Source organism: Myxine glutinosa, chromosome 13 (genome assembly GCF_964187855.1).
Source record: "Myxine glutinosa chromosome 13, kmMyxGlut1.1, whole genome shotgun sequence".
Classification (NCBI taxonomy): domain Eukaryota; kingdom Metazoa; phylum Chordata; class Myxini; order Myxiniformes; family Myxinidae; genus Myxine; species Myxine glutinosa.
The window spans coordinates 18,556,086-18,576,025 of record NC_136273.1 but is presented as its reverse complement, the minus strand read 5'-3'; the positions used below and the strand labels follow the sequence as shown (position 1 = coordinate 18,576,025).

The 19,940-nt window shown below is 42.0% G+C and overlaps 2 protein-coding genes across 3 annotated transcripts in view; one reads left to right on the top strand and one right to left on the bottom strand.

Annotated features, from left to right (window-relative positions):
• LOC137438656 (phosphatidylinositol 4-phosphate 3-kinase C2 domain-containing subunit beta) overlaps nt 1–19,940 on the top strand; it is a 156,264-nt gene that overhangs the window by 94,118 nt on the left and 42,206 nt on the right. For both annotated transcript variants that reach the window (XM_068133889.2, XM_068133890.2), the window contains exons 19-23: nt 12,095–12,284; nt 13,881–13,988; nt 16,422–16,514; nt 17,829–17,958; nt 18,115–18,251. In XM_068133889.2, the coding sequence (XP_067989990.2) occupies nt 12,095–12,284; nt 13,881–13,988; nt 16,422–16,514; nt 17,829–17,958; nt 18,115–18,251 (658 nt within the window). The remainder of the gene's footprint in view (nt 1–12,094; nt 12,285–13,880; nt 13,989–16,421; nt 16,515–17,828; nt 17,959–18,114; nt 18,252–19,940) is intronic.
• The window catches only part of CENATAC (centrosomal AT-AC splicing factor), a 480,847-nt gene that overhangs the window by 447,165 nt on the left and 13,742 nt on the right, over nt 1–19,940 (bottom strand). The gene's annotated exons all lie outside the window — the stretch shown is intronic.

Here is a 19,940-nt window from a genome sequence, read left to right as displayed (position 1 = left end):
ATGGCACATTGCCCCTTTCGTGTAGTGGTCCATAGCACTGGCCTCTGAAAATATCTCGCTGGGTCGATGATTCATTTTGGTTGAGGCCTCTGCCAATTGAATTCATCCTTCCGTGTGAGTGGTTAATCCACTCAATAATATGCAGGAATGGAAAATGCATTTATCTTTTAGCCTTTTAAAATATACATATTGCATTTATACATATATACGTCCTGAAGCTACGTCCGCGTCTTATTTAATCTAACGATTATATATTCAATACAAATGAGACGCCCTGCTCGTACTTTGGAGTTTCTACTGTTTCTTACAGTTATATATATATATATATATATATATATATATATCTTCTCTTTTTCCTTGTGCTTTTTCATCATGTCTGTATTTCTTCTTTCTTTTCCACTGAGAGTTTTGCATCCTAAATGTATTATAATTTACACTTCTTTGCATTAATGGTGTTCTTAATGCTTTAACCTTCCTGCATCAGAAAATAAGTCCTTTTGAGTGTTGATCGGTCCAATTTCCCATAATTTCTTTTTTCAATTATCGAACATTAGACCGCATCATATGCTAGTTTACATTCACTTGCACAGACCTTCAACACAGTCTCAGGTTTTCCATGGTCCCATGGACAAGCCTCTCTGTGAATGATGTAATCATAAGACTTTGCTCAAACCCCTCGTGCTGCCATCTCATCGCATTGCTTATTGTATGGAAACCTGCTAAACGACTGCAGTCGCTGAAGCTAAAGCCAGAGGTTGTTAAAATTTTAGTAACATCGATAAGTGATTTCATCAACGAAAATGGTACTTTATCATTGAAAATTTCACTCCGACTTTGTTTAACTAAATTGGGAATTGTGTGAATTAGCGGTGTTATATTGTAACCGAGTGGCCAAAGTTCAGGCTGGCATCAGCATTGTAAGAGGAGTTGCTTCACTTGGAATTGACATGAACACAGAAATGACACACTTATTGGAGTTTTTTTCAATTCAATTCAAAGAAACATTTATTTCCATAGTTGCCAAAGTAGAGTCAAACAAAAATATACAAAAGTAATACTTCGGAACTTAAAAAACTCAGAAGAATACAATCAAGATAATATATAGGGAAACAAATATGGACGCATATTCAGAAGCCAAGGCTTGTATTCCTGTTAATCGGACCAACAGTTGCAGAGAAAATCATATTTATTCTGTGCGGACAAACAAACGGACTCAAATGCAATACCCTCTCTCTGGCAAGGGTAACAAGTACCCTTATTATGAAAAAAATTATTGGAAAATTCATTTACATTCAGAATAAAGGTCATACGTCAAAACTATAAACACAAGGTATCACAAAATTCTAAAAGGTGGGCAGGAAGAAACAGTGTGGAGGATAACACACAAAATAGCAACGACAAGTTATAATTACATATCGAGATACCTTCGAAGCAAACATCGAGCCAAAATAGGTTAATGGATCTGGATGCTGCATCGGATAAAGAGCAACTTTTTGAATTTATTAAGTTTTAAGTAAATACAGTATTGAATGAATAATGTTCACTGTAATGGATTAAGTAAATAAAGAATTACGTAAATACAGTATTACAGTAAGTAAATGCAGAAGTAAGTACAGTCAAACCTCGTTAATCCGGACTACTTTGTTCCCAGCACCCAATGTCGGATTAACGAGATTGTCGGATAAACAATTTTGCGGATTAGAGGGATAAAATGAATGGCGGAAATCTGTTCCTGGATGTTTTGGTTGGATAGCGAGATTGCCGAATTAAACGGTGTCGGATTAACGAGGGTTGACTTTATAGTGCAAGTAAATAGTGTTCACCGAGATAGATTATTAAGTACAGTATAAAGTAAATACGATGTCAGTAAGTAGTGTTCACTGTAATATATTAAGTAACTACAGTATCAAATGCAATGTTAAATATATACAGTGTTCACTGAGATAGATTAAGTAAATACAGTCTTGAGGAAGTGCAAAATTAAGTAAATAGAGTGATAAGTAAATACAATGTTCACTGTAATAGATGACGTAAATACAGTATTAAGTAAATATATGGTTCAGTGTGCTAATGACAAATCGAGTGTATTTACTTCACCATTGTTGAAACAACAGAATCACCGATGTTAGTCTCCAACCCATCAATCCGATATGCAAGTCCATCTGCCCAGCACAGACCATAGCAACGACCGACAGACAAACTGTTCGAATTCAGCATTAGAAGAGGAGGGTGTTCTGCTCGGGTTTGAGGCTTGAGGTTCCGCTTGGTTCTTTCATCCACCAGACATGATTACTTCGCATGATGATCTCAAGTAAATACACATACACGGTTATCTTTATATGAGGGCCAGTCAATAAGTAACCTTAAAATGGCGATATAAATTTGAGAAAGTAATGTGTGTAGTTGTAGACGACACATGTTGTATCTATGGGTAAGAGTCATGTTTTGCCTGTTTTAGATCTGGCAACATTGAGCGTATGACGTCAATAGAGCAGTTCCAAGATGGCGGCTCCCTTAGAAGCATGCACCAGGGAGGAGCAACGTTTTGTCATCCGTTTCTTGGGAAGTGAGGGTGTAAATCCCAGTGAAATCCATCGCAGAATGAAGATGCAATATGGTGATGCATGTTTATCGCTGCAGCAGGTGTATGACTGGGACAGGAAGTTTAAAAGTGGAGTGTCCAGTGTGGCAGACGCTGCTTGCTCAGGCCGGCCTCACACAGCTGACTCACCAGAAATGGTTGCAGGAGTTGAGCGCGTGCTAAGGGGAAACCGTCGCATTACGCTGGATGAAGTGGTCTTCGAATTGAACATTAGCCATGATTCAGTTCAGAACTATTCACATTCAGTTCAGAACTATCATTCACAACGTGCTGGGGTTCCGCAAATTGTCTGCAAGGTGTGTGCCAAGACTACTCACAGCCGAACTGAAAGAACGGTGAGTGGACGCATGTGAAGAACTTCTGCGAAGTTACGAAACAGAAGGCGACGCTTTATTACAGCGCGTAGTGACTGGGGATGAAAGCTGGGTCCACTACTTTCAGTCAGAAACGAAGAGGGCAAGCAAAGAGTGGCGCTTTTCAACTTCACCGAAGCCCAAAACATTCCGCACACAGCTGTCCCCTGGAAAAATGATGCTGATGCTCTTCTGGGATAACCGAGGCCCACTTGCAGAGCATTACATGTCCAGAGGGGCCACAGTCACCAGTGCATCATACTACGACCTCCTTAAAAATCATCTGAAACCAGCAATCAGATCAAAATGTCATGGACTACTCACTACCGGTGTTTTGCAGCAGCATGACAATGCTCGGCCTCATACTGCCCGCGCTGCAGTTGCAACAATAGAGGACCTGAATTTTGAGTGTCTTCCTCGTCCACCCTACTCGCCAGTCCTCACCCCTTTGGATTATCACTTCTTTGGGCCACTTGAAGAGGTGCTTGGTGGAACCACTTTCCGATCCGACGAAGAGGTACAAGAGGCGGTGCACGAATGGCTACACAAGCAGCCAATTTTTTTTTTTTTTTCTAGAGGAATCCAGGCCTCAGTGAAGCGCTGGAAAAAATGAAATGAACGCAATGGAGATTATGTTGAAAAATAACACATTTGTTACACACGTACATGCAATAAACTAGTTGTGAAAAATATTTTAAGGTTACTTATTGGCGACCCCTCGTTCATCTCAAAGTGGGTCTCTTGAGGTAGGTCAAAACAGAAACATGGTAAGAGGTAAAAAATGACGAATTTGATGCTTGAGGTTCCAACTCAGGTACTTATTCATCGTCTTCAATCACCATGTTGTGGGGGGAGTCACAAAAACATTCATTTGTGGGAGGAGTCAAAAAGAGGATTGATTAAGAATGCAATGCAGCAAGATAAATGAACAAAACCACAGGTGATAAATGAAAGCAGGTAAGTTAATATTGATGGTAGAAATGAGCCAAAGTGGCAAAAGAACCCCTCCATTTGCCAGCAACAAATCGATACTTCCTTCCCTCCTTTTCGGCTATGGATACTTAAGAAGACCACTTCCTTTTCTCTTGGAGATCGATTTTGGTCAGGTCCTCGACACAAAAGTGTTGGTCATTAAGGAGAGCTTGATGCTGCTGTTGAAGGATCTTGATTTTATCCTGGTAGCAATTGAGCTTTATAAGGAGTTGTTGTGTTTTGGCGACCATTTTAGGTCCATCGCGAAGAACATGTTCCAGCTTAACGTCGACCATATTGAATTTCACGGCAAAGAGATTATTGGCCAAAGCCAAACAATCTTCACCTTTCTACTTGGGGAGACCAATTACACAGAGGTTATTATGATGAGAATAGCGATCAAATTTATTGAGTAGCTCAGCATGATCCGCCATTATTTTCTCCGTCTTGGTCATCTGTGTCGTAACCCCAGCCAGTTCTTCCACATTTGACTCGAATGCAGCAATCCTTTTACCTTGACATTCAACTGATTTGTTGATGTTGGTTTCCAAGTTATCCAAGATTATGCAAGTCCTGCTGCCCAGCACGGAACTCAGTGAGTGCTTGTCGAATTCCGCATTTGAATAGAAGAGCATTCCGCTCGTGTTTAAGGATTGAGGGTCCTCTTGATTATTTCGTCCAACAGGCATGCTTACTTCATAAGTATCCATACCCTTCATAATCTGAACTGAACTCAGAACGACGACATGGTTGTCTTATACGTCTCGAAGCAGAAACACTGATAAGAGCTGGAGAAGTGAGAAATAGACGCTCATATTTACAACTCCTGTACTCTATTCGTCCTCGGTGGCCATTATAATTGGTCTGCCACATTTCTTGACGTGACGTGATGACATTGACGTGACATTGGTGAATCACCTATAGTGGTAAATACTAAAGGCCACTGCCTAGCAGAAGGATGTGCCTGAGACTTGGGGAGGGAGGGGAAGAGGGGGGTGCGTGAGAACATGCAAGAGGCCACTAATTTGCTTTGCTACAGCCCCATTATACACCATTCTCATCATACACACAGGCCTTAATTCCATTTGTCACAGCTTAAAGGGAGGGTAATGGGGTCGTTTAAGGCTCACTTGGTTTGCCCATACTAGCTGCACCCACTGCGTTTTCACATTCTAGCTCTGCATTTAAAAGTAACTGTTTCTGCTGAACTGCACAAGAAACATTTCTTCATGTATAACAATACTGCACATATATTTTCTTGAATGGGCCTGTTTCGTAATTCCTTTTCCCGAAACCCTTGCGCGTGATGGTCAAATCCTATGCACCATATGGTTGTCCAATTGTCTGCAGTGTCGTTATAATTAATGTACAAATATACTAATGTGTATGAATGTCTTTGCACAAACTCCATGTGTAAGCAAATAATTAAACAATTGACAATTTGAAAAATTAAGAAAATCAAGGGACTACATAAGCTGGTACATCAGAATATCCGATCTATATAATAATAGCGTAAGGACTCGACTTTGTTATCCCTTTTACGCTGCACCCAGTGACCCGATGCCCACGGCACTAATGGATTTACGATCTACGAACCGCGCTCTTTGTTTATCACATACAGCCATACTCGAAAAATCTGAATTAGCCGACGTTGGGGCCCAAAAGCATCCGATTAACTGCCGATACGACGCCATCTTACGACGCCATCGTATTGGCGTCTGCTGGGCGAAGGCGAAGGCGAAGCAAGCCGTCCGCTGATTGGACAGCCGAAGGCGAAAGCAAGCCGTCCACTGAGTGGACAATCCAGAGCATGCATTTGTGCCGGTGTCGGCGATCGTTGTTCATATACGCACTCTTAATTCTCATCTTTCTTCCTAACTCTTACTCGGACAAGCAAATCCCCTATGCCATCCATAATGGTACACTCTATCCATACACCACATCCTCCCTTCCGTGGATGTTCCACGGGTTTCGGCTAGTTCTCTAATAATAGCACACGTGGGTACACAGTCGTGGCCAACAATATTGGCACCCTTGTACTTTTTTCAAATAATGCACCATTGAGAAAACTGTTGAAATTAAAAAATATTTTGGTATCCACATATGTATTTTTTTTTTTTTAATTTTTTTTTTGTATACTGAATCGAGGCTCGTGAAAGAGCTAACATTTATTTCACAAACAAATCAACCAGACAAACAAAATATACAAAAAGAGGTAGCGGAAGACAAGATGGGGAGAGAAGGGGAAGCACACAACCACAACATTTGAGAGCAGGGAGAAGTGTGGGAGGGAGAGGGCTTGGGGGCAGGAGGCGTGGGAAGGGGAGGGGGGGGGGGGGGGAATAAAACACAAGGGGACCGAAATTAGCGGGGGTAGAAAAGATCAAGGTTTTGGATGGGGGAGGATAAGAGATGGTGGTGAACAGCTGTTTTAAAGACCTGGAGGGTGGAGTGGGATTGAAGAGAGTGAGGGAGTTTGTTCCAGAGGCGGGAGAAAAGAGGAATGAAGGAGTGAAGGTGAGCAGAAAGTCTTGATTTTGGCAGTTTAACCATAAGAGGGTTGCAGGCAGATCTTGTGCGACCTGTAGGAATATTTGGGGGACAGAGCCCAGAGAGGGCTGGGGGGGCAAGGCCAGAGAGGAGTCGGTAGAAGACGGAAAGACCACCAACCTGCCTGCAGTGAGTGAGTGAAAGGCCCTTGGAGTTAGCTTCATCGCGGGAGATTCCAATGATTCTGAACGCTTTGGTTTCAACAGCGTGAAGACGGGCTAGGTGTGAGGCAGGAGCACCAGACCAGAGGGGAGAGCAGTATTCCATAGAGCTGCGGATGAAAGCCTTGTATGTGGTGAGGAGCTCAGGTGTGCCAAGGAAGGACTTCGCACGACGGAGGATGCCCAGTCGGCGACTGGCTTTGGAGGCCAGATTTGAAATGTGGTTTTCCCAGGAAAGATCATGGCAAATAGTGAGACCCAAAAGCTTGAGTGACAGAACTTCTTGGAGAGGATTATTCAGAAAGTGGATGGGAGGGTTTTCCTGTCGGTCTTTTCGGAGAGACATCGTAAGAGTGTGAGATTTATCAGGATTGAAAGACATGTTCCATTTGTTTGCCCAGTCTGTGATTTTGTCCAGGTCTGCAGAGAGTGAGGAGGCTGCAGACTGCCGATCTGAGTGATGAGGAATGGAGCGACAGAGAGTAGAGTCGTCAGCAAAGAGATAGAGAGGATTTTCAAGAGAGTCAGAGAGATCATTGATGAAGACCAGAAAAAGCACAGGGCCCAGAACACTACCTTGGGGAACTCCAGCCTGAACAGGAAGAGGAGATGAGAGAAACCCATTCAGGGCCACACGTTGACTACGACCAGAGAGGAAGTCCGCCAGCCATGCGTGGAGATTTCCATGGATACCAAAGGAGGAGTGTTTGGTGAGCAGAGCAGGGTGCCAGACCGTATCGAAGGCATGTGAAATGTCAAGGGAGACAGCTCTAATTTCCTGTTTGGCGTTGAGGACCTCCATCCATTGTTGAGAAAGCAGAAGCAGCATGTCCAGAGTAGAGTGACCAGGTCTGAAACCAAATTGATGATCAGAGATCAAGCCATTGGAGAAGAGGAAAGATTTCATATCTGAAGCAATGATGGATTCCATGACTTTGCTGATAATTGGGAGAAGACTGATTGGTCTGTAGTTGCTGGGATCTGTTTTTGCACCTTTTTTGTGCAAAGCGGTGATGTTGGCTGATTTCCAAGCAGGTGGCAGATGACCTTGAGCAAAAGAGAGGGTGAAGAGAACAGAAAGAGGGAGTGAAAGAGCGGAACAACATGATTTTAGGACCCGTGGGCTGATGCCGTCAGGACCAGTTGCAGAATCAGAGTCGAGGGTTGACAGAAACTTTTCCACCTTGTCAGGAGGAAAGGACACAGAGTCCAGGAGCAGCTGGGTACGACTGGGTACGGTGGGTACAGAGAGGGATGGGTTTGGGACACAAGATTTAGAGGCACACACACAGTTGAGGCATTCAGCTTTTTCACGTGCGGAGTCAGCCGTTTGAGGTGAGGGAGGGGATGGAGAACAAACACCAGAAACAGATTTGACCAGACGCCACCAGAATTTGGAAGAGGGAGACAGATAAGAGAGTTCGGTCTTGAGAACGGTAAGATATTGTTTCCTGGCTCTCCTGAGGGTGGACACACACTTGTTTCGGGCTTTGTGAAAGGAAATGAGATTTCCTTCCGTTGGATTTGCTTTCCAGGAGACGAAAGCAAGTTGTTTCAGGGCAACAGCCTCACCACAAGATTCCGTGTACCATGGACGGGAGGAAGGGTATGACAACTGAAGACGAGATGGGATAAATCTGTGCATGAGAGAGAGCAATTTACTTTGAAAGAGTTGGTTTCTTTGGTTTGCAGCGGAACAAAACAAAAAAAGGTGAAAAAATTACGAAATCTGAGCTTATTCCACACGGAAATCCTAAAATGGCACAATATTATTGGCACCTTTCGAAGTTGTTAGAAATAATTAGATTTCAAGCAGGTGAAAGCCGCTTTACTTTGGAATTGAACTCACCTGTGGTAAGTTGCAGGTTCCTGCAATATAAAAATCACTCATTCAACCAGTTTGAATAGAGAAAAGGAGTCATTCTGCTGTTTTGTGTCACTGTGTGTACCGCAATGAGCATGGAGAAAAAGAAAACCAGAGAATTGTCTGAGGAGGTCAGACACAAGATTGTAGCCAAGCATGGACAATCTCAAGGCTACAGGTCCATCTCCAGAGACCGTGATGTCCCTGTGTCCACAGTACGCAATGTTATCAGGAAGTTTAAGGCCCATAGCACTGTAGCCAACCTCCCTGGACGTGGCCACAAGAGAAAGCTTGATCGAAGACTGCAGCGAAGGGTTGTTTGAATGGTGGAGAAAGCACCTCGATCAACTGCCAAACAGATTCAAGCTGACCTTCAGACACAAGGTAAGACAGTTTCAACTCGCACCATCTGTCTCCACCTCAATTCAAGAATGAAAAGGGGTTCTATGGGAGGAGACCCAGGACTGAGAGAGAGAGACATAAGAAAGCCCAACTGGAGTCTGCCAAAACACACCTGAACAAGCCAAAATCCTTCTGGGAGAATGTCCTGTGGACAGATGAGACCAAATTAGACCTTTTTGGTAAAGCACATCATCTCTATGTTTACAGAAAACAAAATTAAGCCTTCAAAGAACAGAACACCTTCCCTCCAGTCAAACATGGAGGAGGTTCAGTGATGTTTTGGGTTCGCTGTGCTGCCTCTGGTACTGGCTGCCTTGAATGTGTGCATGGCATCATGAAATCAGGAGATTACCAAGGCATTTTGGAGCACACTGTTCAACCCAGTGTCAGAAAGCTGGGTCTCCGTCGAAGGTCATGGGTATTGCAGCAGGACAATGACCCCAAACACACTTCAAAAATCACCCAGGAATGGTTCAAAACAAAACGCTGGACTGTTCTGAAGTGGCCAGCAATGAGTCCAGATTTAAATCCCTTTGAACACCTGTGGGGAGATCTGAAAACAGCAGTTGGGAGAAGGTACCCTTTAAATCTGGGAGAACTAGAGCAGTTTGCACAAGAATAGTGGGACAAACTGCCATAGGGAAGTGTAGGAAGCTCATTCATGTCTATTGGAAGCGCTTGAATGCCGTTATTTTGTCCAAAGGCCGTGCTATCAAACAAAATATATATATATATATTAAGTCGAGGGTGTCAATAATTTTGTCAATGCCCATTCTTTTTACTTTCTGATTTAAAAGGATATATTACGTTCTGAATCAAAAACAAAGGTTCTGTAATATTAACAGTGAAATAAAGAATTGTGGAGACCAAATACTTTTGTCAATTTCAACTTATTTTTGGAGAAGTTATTTGAAAAAAGTGCAAGGGTGCCAATATTTTTGGCCACAACTGTAAGTGGCTGTGTAACCAGGAACATCTTAGAACTTCCGGTCCAGAGTGCCTTCACGTGTGACGCTGGTTTGAGTGGTTCCTCCCTCCAGCTCATAAAAGCCAAGTTTCCGGTCCAAATCCGTTGTGTTTTACTGTTTTATTTTACCCCACGCATGCGAAGCGAAAAGTGGTGTTAAGCAAGCGTAGGGACTTGTATTACCCTCTCCCACCTGGAGGTGATACACATTTACAAAGAGAATTTGCATTTTGCTGTCTTGTCTGTCTGTCTGTCTGTCTGCCTGTCTGTGAGCAGGATATCTCAAAACGTTATGGACAGATTTGGATGAAACTTTTTGGACAGGTTGGGCGTGTGACAAGGATGTATTGAATATATTTTGTTGAAGATCCTTTTCCAGATACGAGAATTCTCTTGAGTAATTCTTCACCATTGAGAGATGGGGCAAAAAATGATATATAGCATGATATATCAAAAAGTTGTGGACGGATTATGATAAAACTTTGTGGATGAGTTGGATAGGTGACAATAACAAGCCGATGATGCAGATTCAGCCGATCAGTGGGATATAAAATGTAAACTGTTCAGCCTGGCGGAGGTACACACTCTACCAAATGCCGTTCCAGTTACATCAGAAGTGGTTTGTGAGATTGACAAAAAATGTAGATTAGAGCTTTGGTACTTGTGCTATTACACTCAGTTCACCTTCACTTTCATTATACATATACCTATTAATTTGCATGAACAAAGAAAAATGTAAAATACATGCAACATGTTGTTTAATAACCCAAGGAAAACTTTGAATTGATATTTTTACTTTACACAAGAGTGCATCACAAATAGTGCTCCCCAAGACTGGCATACTTAGAATTTGACAATCCATGTGAGCATTAAACACTGCCTCATATTATGTTGTCCATCTTGCTCTTCTCTTAAGACCTCTTCTTCTGTCATAGAAAGCTTGCATGCAAGTACTTGTCTTTGTCAATGTTGCAACGTACCACCCACCTCCCCCTTTTTTTTTATTTCTCAAATACAAATAATTCTCATACCTAGTCGAAAGTCTCCCAAAAAAGAGCGACCCCACCTATACAATATAATTTTGTTGTCAAACTTTATTCATGTCTACATACAGTAATCTCCATCTTCTCCAGTGCGCTTCATCCAACGGCCGATCACATTTTTCATCGCAGCCCAGAAGCCTTTGTAGTTTATAGGATTAATTGTGATCCGCCAATCTTAAATGAAGTTTTTTAATAACAGCGGCGTTGTCCTCGCACCTAATTGTGGGAGGCCTGCCTGTATGCTGTCGATTGTGCAAACCCATTGCTCCCCCCTGAAAGGATTATGGTTATTGCTCGATGATTAATAAGTGTGAATAAGGGATGAGAATAATTGTGAAATGTTGTTGAATTTCCTGCACATTATTCTGCATCACCATCTTACTATAATTCACCAAATGTCCGTCTGTTCCCAGGTACCGCAAAAACGGCTAAACCAATCGCAACGAAATTTTGGGTGGGTAATCCTGGGACCCCCTGGAGTAAAATAGGCTATATTGTTTTTCCAATTTTTTCCCAATTTTCCAGTTTTTCCAAACACGATGGAATAATATTTACCGATATGAACAGTGATGTGGCATTTATTGAAATTCTACAAATACTGTTTAAATTTTGATGATTTGCATGTGATATGATTTAACGGATGTTTATATAAATCGTTTAAAATAAAAAAAACCTTCAACTTCTGATATTTTGCCTTTTCAATTTGGGCCTCCCAATTGAAGCCCCGCCCATAGGGTGGGTACCGTTGCTAGTTAATTAAATAAGAGTTTTATGTGCTTTACTGAAGGTTTCTGCCATGGACAGTGGACACGTTCCTGGTGTGATTGCCATTCTTTAAATTACTGAAATGAAACATATCATGAGAAACTTTTGCGATCATCTCGACCTTTTACTTAAAATTTTGCATGTAGGTTGACAGAGCTTTTGATGTGACTCTCATATACCTTTTCTCATCTTTTTCAAATCTTGCTTTCTTTAACCATCCTATTATTAGTCCCCTATTGGTTTCACCGGAGGGGACTATAGGTTTGCTCTCCATCTGGCTGTCTGTCCATCCATCCGTCCCACCTCTGGTTTTCTATAGACGTTTCCCCCCCCATGTACTTGTTTTAATTCATTGCCATCATTCTTCTTGGCATCTCTCATAAGTACCTTTTCATATCACGAAATATCTCCCCAGGCAACTTCGTGTGTCTCTCGCGAATGGAAACAGAAGATCACCTGTGATGAATCAGGCTGTGCTCGCAGCACTTCTCTCTTGTATTGGGTCCGCTCAGCACCGGGCTTTGGCTGCACAAAGCCGCCTCGTTAAAATCCTGCATGAGGCAGCAGGAAATGTGAGGCATTCGCCGCAAGGTCAACCTCGCCGGGTATGAGCGCATCATGATGCTTGTCACCACGAGTTGTCCTTAGCAATTTCGCAGTAGTTTGCTTCACTGTTCCTTGTTTCACAGACAATACTCCATTCTCCCTGAATAGTGTGGTGCTATAATTTATTCATATGTGTCACATTCAGCTCTCAGGTTTGATCTTTATTTCTGGGTGATTATAATTAAAGTTTGTATTTCATCGTCTTATTTTTAGCTCACCCGGAACAAAGTTCCGGGGAGCTTATACGAAGGTGCTTCATCAGCCTGTAAACACTTACAACTTCTCAGAAAGTGCTGATGGGATTGTGACCAAACTTGGCGCAAGTGATCTTTGGTATGTTGCAACTCAAGTTTGTTCACGGCATTAAAACAATATAGGTCTAAGGAAGTCAACGGTGGGGGGAGGCGGGGTTAGCCCCCCCAAAGTAAGTATTTGCTGTCTTCTCCGAATCTACGCACACAATTTCAATGAGACTTGACCACAAACTTCATCACCCGTGATGCATCAATGTTTGTTCACAACATTTTTTTTTAATCAGGGTTTAAACTTTAAGGGGATATGTATGTGGGGGGGGGGGGGGGGGGTTTGGCCCCCTAAAGTGTAAATATTTCTTGTTTGTTTGTTTAAAGTCTTATGATTACATTGATATGATTCTACATGCTGCCCTGTCTTCTAGCAACCTTTGAAATTGGTTTAAAATACCATTATACTGTTTGAAATACCTTTAGTCGGTGTAGTATACTGCATTATTCTACCAAGTGAGTGCCCAGAGGTATTGCCCCTATTTTTTAAAGTCTTTTGTTTGTTTGTTTTGTTTGTTTTTTAATTTATTGAGGCAACATCGGAAATATTATATGGAGTTTTGGTCACCACATCTGAGGAAGGACATCGTGACCATAGAGATGGGTCAGTATAGGGCAACTAGATTTATTCCAGGTCTAGGTAGACCAAACTATGTAGAGTTGTTGATGGAGACAGATCTTTATACATTTGAAAAGAGGCGGTTACAAGGGGATCTGATTTGAGATGTTCAAGATTATGAAGGGTATAGATAAAGTGCGGAAGAGTTATTTTGAAAGAATTCACAGTGCTAGGACCAGGGGTAACAGCTTGAGAGTAAAGAGGAGGAGAGTTAAGGCAAAGGTGTTTCACTCAGAGTAGTTCATGCATGGAATGATCTCCCTGGAAAGGTAGAGGCAGCAGAGGGGATAGATAGGTTTAAATTATAATTATATAAGTACCTAGACGCATGGGTATTGGCAAGATTGTGCAGGCTTGAGGGCCCTAATGGCCTCTGTCTGTGTTGAAGTTCCTTGTGAAAACCTTGGCTTAGTCGTATGTACAGCTTTGATGAGAATGATGATGGTGAATAATAATTTGTATGTTACTGTTTTAACAGAAGCTCTTGTGATTATTTTAAGTAAGTATAAGTTATTATATATTTAATTTGTTATATTTGAAGTTTGAAGTTATCTATCTAATTTGGATCAGTTATTGTATCCATACAACTGTCCAAACAACTGAATCTATCTAAACAAATGTGTGTATTTCCTAAACATGCTTTATGCGTTCCCAAAACCCCGTCTTTCTTTCAGGATGCCATCACTGCTTCAATTTCAAGCTTGCAGGATTTCTTCTCACAGGAGGGTCAAGTCCATCTGCCTCTTGACCCAGAGTTTGTTGCGAAAGGAATCGACAAAGATGTCAGTGTGGTTTATTAATTCGTCAGACCAGTGCGATAATTATCCATGTACCTTTTAAGAAAAATGGGGGGATATTGTCATAGTGTGTGTCTGCCTGGCTCTTTCTATCATGCTATCTCCTTCTAAATGTTTGGGCAGAAATTAACCAAACTTGGTAGTTATGATCAGCACATGTCAAGAGGGTTGAGAACAGTATCATTTTGGCCCCGCCCCTTGGGGTCCTGGGGCAGGGTCAAAGGGTCAAATACCAAAACATGCAATTACGATCACATTTTATAACATTTGTTTTCATGAAATTTGTATATGCATTCAATATTGGGGAACACATGTAATATGTAATGATTTTTTGGATTTGACCCCCTCCCTGTTCATGCCCAAGTGGGTGGGGACATAGGATCACAGAGGTTAAAACAAGATTATTTGAAACTCAAAATTTTATGTTTGGTCATTCCTTTTGGAACGTTTTGCCATCTTTCAACTTTATGTTGGGTGGGAAGCGTGGAGATTTGTATGGCGCACCATCGACTTCGCTCTCGTCTTAGCATTGCTTTCATCTACACGACACAGATTTGATTCCTACATCCTCTCGTCAACAAATCGTTGTCCTTCATATAACATGCATACAATGTAGAAATAAACAAGGATGCAAGACCTCATTGAGATCACAGGCCCCAACCACACTTTTTTTTTTTCTTTTTTTTTGTATACAAGATCGAGGCTCATGAAAGAGCTAAAATTAATCACACAAAAAGTCAAACCGACACATAAAACACAAAATAAGGGGAGAGGTAGACAAGATGGGGAGAGAGGGGGAAGGACACAAATACAACATTTGAGAGCAGGGACATCGAGAGAACTGTGGGAGGGAGAGGGCTTGGGGGGAGGTGGGAGAGGTATAAAACATGTGGACACTGCAAGGACTTCCAGGAAAGAAGTTGGAATTTCAAAAAAAGTGGATCTGGGGTGAATTGGCAGGGGTAGAAAAGATCAAGGTTTTGGATGGGGGAAGGAAGATAAGAGATGGTGGTGAACAGCTGTTTTAAAGACCTGGAGGGAGGAGTGGGATTGAACGGAGTGGGGGAGTTAGTTCTAGAGGCGGGAGAAAAGGGGAATGAAAGAGTGAAGGTGAGCAGAGAGTCTTGATTTTGGCAGTTTAACCATAAGAGGGTTGCTGGCAGATCTTGTGCGACCTGTTGGAATATTTGGGGGACAGAGCCCAGAGAGAGCTGGAGGAGCCAGGCCAGAGAGGAGTCGGTAGAATTACAGAAAGACCACCAACCTGCCTGCGGTGAGTGAGTGGAAGGCCCTCGGAGTTAGCTTCATCGCAGGAGATTCCAATGATTCTGAAAGCTTTGGTTTCAACAGCGTGAAGCCGAGCTAGGTGTGAGGCAGGAGCACCAGCCCAGAGGGGAGAGCAGTATTCCACCTTAAAATAGGACGTGTAAAAACGCTGGGTAACTTTGCTAGTATAAAATAAATGTATAAAAATTCGAAAAGAATGTCATATGTCCCATGACATGACTTTTGGTTGTGATCTCAAAATCATTTGACGTGTCTCATGGCTCGGTGTTATTGAATTTTATGTGCCGAAGAGATCCGTCCAGTCATTTTAGAGTCAAGGCTCCGGACTGATGGAAGGACAGACAGTCGGATGTCAGTTGGGGGTTAAAAGTGTTTATTACTTGCAAAAATCGAAGATTTTTCAAGTATATTGGTTGGTTGTGTGTGTTATTCTGTCTGTTTGTCTGTATGTCAGTCACCTACAGGCCACAAATTTCAATCGATCTTCACAAAACTTCACCAAATGGTAGGGTTGGTCATAAGCAAAAAGCCTGTTGTTTTTGGAGTCAAAATGTCAATAGGTCAACAACCTTGTCAGATTTCTAAAATCCTCAACTTTAACCAGATTGACTTGAAAATTTTAGATGATGTGCATATCAGGTCACTGAATTCAACCACCAACTACTTTTGCGGTCAACATAAGCCAAAATGGTCGAAAATAAGATGGGCCATAGGTCGAAATTTCTAAAATTGTCAATTTTCATCTGATTGATTTGAAATTTTAACAGGATTTCTCGTATTGGCTCACTAAATCCAACCACCAATTATTTTTAAGGTCAACATTGGCCAAAGGTCAACAACCTATTTTCCGGATTTCGCAAGTGTCGTGCTATGCACGACATGTTTCTTGTTTGATTGTTTGTTTGTTGTGGTAGGAACAGCTTTGGAAGAAATTCTGCTAATGGGATTGTTGCAGGAAAGTTGTCTTTCCCACCAATGTACATTTAATAATTGTTCATAAGTTGTTTTGTTTTGCTTTCACCTCCAATCGTGCAACTTGTTCTCATTTATGATGATATTTACCTTTACCAATAAGACTAGTTCTTCATTCTCATTCTATCTGATTCACTTACCCCTCCTTCCCTATCCCAGGGTTGTTCGTATTTTTCGTCGTACACCGTCCCACTTCGGCTATCCTTTCTTAATGCCCACCCTGGTGCTCCTAACCTGGAGTTTATATTCAAGGTGAGTTAAACCTGCATACAAACAACAACAGGCATTTTAAGGCCATTTTCCCTGCTAGAGCGGGGGTTAGCCTTGCGGTCCCCATGACAATCTTCTCCATCTTGCCCTATTTTCTGCATCTCTCCTTGTTAACCCCCTTGCCCGCATTTCTTCTTCGACCATCTTTAGCCAAGTCGTTCTCGGTCTTCCCCGTCCTCTACTTCCTTCTACATTCATTTCCATCACTCTTCTCAACCAGTCACTTTCATCCTTCCTCAACACATGACCAAACCATCTCAACCTGTTCTCTTCACAGCATCCATCACAGGCTCTATTCCCATCATCTTTCGCAATTCATCATTTGTCTTCCTCTCTCTCAACGATACTCCACACATCCACCGAACCATTCGCATTTCCACCCTTTCCAGCCTTCGTTGCTGCTCTACGTTCATTACCCATGTCTCGCTCCCATAAATCATAACACTTCTCACACATGCAGCATACACCTTTCCCTTCAGCTTCAACGACACTCCCCTCCTCGTCAGCACGCCACTCAGTTCCTGAAACTTCTTCCATGCACATCTCACTCGAGCAACCGTTGCCGAGTCTGATCCACCTTCTCCATTCAGCACGTCTCCTAGGTAACAAAATGTTTTCACACCTTCCAGCTTCACGCCGTCTCCAAGATCCAACTCAACATTTCCTCCATCTGCAGCTCCCTCTGTGCACACCTTACACTTGAATGTAGCTGCCACACTGGAGTTAAACCTGCATCTTGGAATTTATTTACAAATTGTTATTCTATGGCTTCTCCTTCGTTGATTGTTTGCCATTTAATTTTGACCCTTTTTGTTCATGCACTTGTTTAGGCAGTATGGTGTATGTTCCAGAACATTGAATTTGTGCTGATGACTCCGTGTACACACTGACTGATTGACCTGATATGTGAAGTGATATGAAAGCATGACATGAGATGTGCTATAATATTCAAATAGACGACAGTGAAGATAGACTGCACTCATGTTGCAGATTCCTTCATTACTCCACCAAGTTTGATTTAATAAGAACATGTATTGTTGCATTTGGTCAAGCTGAAGAAACGAATCTCAGACGGCACTGCGTCAGCGGCAATGTTTGTTCAGCCGTTGAGGCTACCCCACAGCCATGTGCTGCGTACGAAAGAAGAAGAAGTATTACTTGGTCAACCTAATTATTTATATATAAATTTGCTCACATTACATTGTAATATGATAATGGGTTGAATTTCAACGAATATATTTGGGATACATGCTTCATTGCATGGCCATCTGTATTGCCCCATTGTCTGTCTTACAGACTGGTGATGACATGAGGCAAGATGCTCTGGCTTTGCAGTTGATGGCTCTAATGGACAGACTGTGGCTGAGGGATGGCTTGGACATGCATTGTGTCTCATTCAGATGCCAACCCACTGGCTACCGGCAAGGTACAGAGTGGAAGTTGGGGATCCCCAGTGGCTTTGTCATTGTTTTCACATCTGACTTCTCTTCCTGGTATAATATTCTGCTCTTCACAGTTATGCACGCCTTGCTGCCTCCCCCTCCCCCACACACCTCATTCACATTGCCCCCTTGTTTCAAAGGCCTGGTAGAGCTGGTGCCAGGAGCAGAAACTTTGCGCCAGATTCAGACTCGACGAGGTGTAACAGGTTCCTTTCGGGATTCTTTGCTTTCAGCCTGGCTTCGGGAGCATAATCCCTCCGCAAGACAGTTACAGCAGGTATATATCAATACTATAGTAATATTTACAACAGTAATAGATCAACCATGAAACAGAAGCACAGCAAAGCAAGATGAGCAGAAATAAAAGTTTTGATTTTGCAGATGATTTGAACATAATTTTGGCAAATACTTTTGCCTTAATCTGCCTTTATATCCTTGTCCAGTCCATACAGCTGGTCATGCTTGTACATATTGACCACAGCAACTCCTGTGAGCAAGGAAAATAGAAAGTTAATCGTTGTCGCGTTCATCTCTGAGGTGATTGAAACTTCTCAGGAAGTTGCATCTCCTATTTTGCTTTCTCATCATGAAGGTTATTATATTTGACCAGAATTGGAATAATTGCCATGAGTAAACTTCCAAATTTTTTTTTTCGATAACCTTTAAATCTTTATTAGCCTCCGTTGGACTTGGTCCAAAACAGGGGCTTAAGCATTCGGTCTGGTCCGTCTGCAACCATATCTCGGAGATGTATTGACTGATTTTGATCATACTTAGCACAAAGATAATATATGATGGTATACATATGCACATCGTTTTGTTTTGCTATGCTATCAAAGATGGCCGACTTGTGGCCATTTTAGTTGTAAAAAAACCCGATGTTGAACACGTCCTCAAACATTTATCCGACATGCATTTACTGATGTTGTTCAAACCTGGCACACAGATAATGAATGATGGCATACATATGCCCATCTTTTTTTTTTAGATCAGATCCATGTTGGCCGACTGGTGGCCATTCTATTACGTAGATGTTTCCCCAACCATTTATTGACCATGCATGGTCCGATTTTGTGCAAACTTGGCACAAGCACAGCACATGACGGCATATATGTTCACCTCACTTTATTTTGCAATCTGATAAAAGATGGTTGACTGGCATCCATTTTAGCTTTTATAAACCCGATATTGACCACATCCTGAACCATTTCTCGGACATGCACTTACCAATCTTGTTCAAATTTGGCACACAGAAAAAAAAAAGATGGCTTGCATATGCACGTCATTTTTTTTTGAGATCACATCCAAGATGGCCGACTGTGGCCATTTTGTTACTTAAACGTGTCCCCGTCCATTTATTGGACATGCACAGACCGATTTTGCTCAAACTTGGTACAAAGACAATACATGATGAGTATACATGTGCAGAAGATTTTGTTTTGTAATCTGACCAAAGATGGTCGACTGGCGGCCTTTAATTCAATACAGCAAAATTACTAAAACCACGGGGGCTATGACATTTTATGTATTTTTCTTCTTCTATTTCAATTGAATTATATACTTGAACACTGTAGAACACAACTCTTCAATTTAGCAGTACTGGGACAAAATATTATGCCATCTCAACCAATCGAATTTTCCGCTCACTCTCTCAGCTTTGGAGAATATCGAGATTCAGACAAAATGCCAGTTCGTAAGAGATGTTGTTAGTGCTCGGAAACGCAAAGCAAGGGTTTAAAAGACCCATTCCATGTCCTTTTCTTAAGACTGCATGGTGTAAGGTGTTCAATTAACTATAACGTTGGCTATCATGCTCTTCTCTTTGTCATGCCAAACAATTCCAACTCAAAATCATCTTTAGAGTACATTGTCCAGATTTGATAATCCAACCGTTTATGGTCCAATGTCTATTTCATCCTTTTGGTTTTGTTTCCTTTTCTGGGCAGTGATTTGTGACTAAATTTTC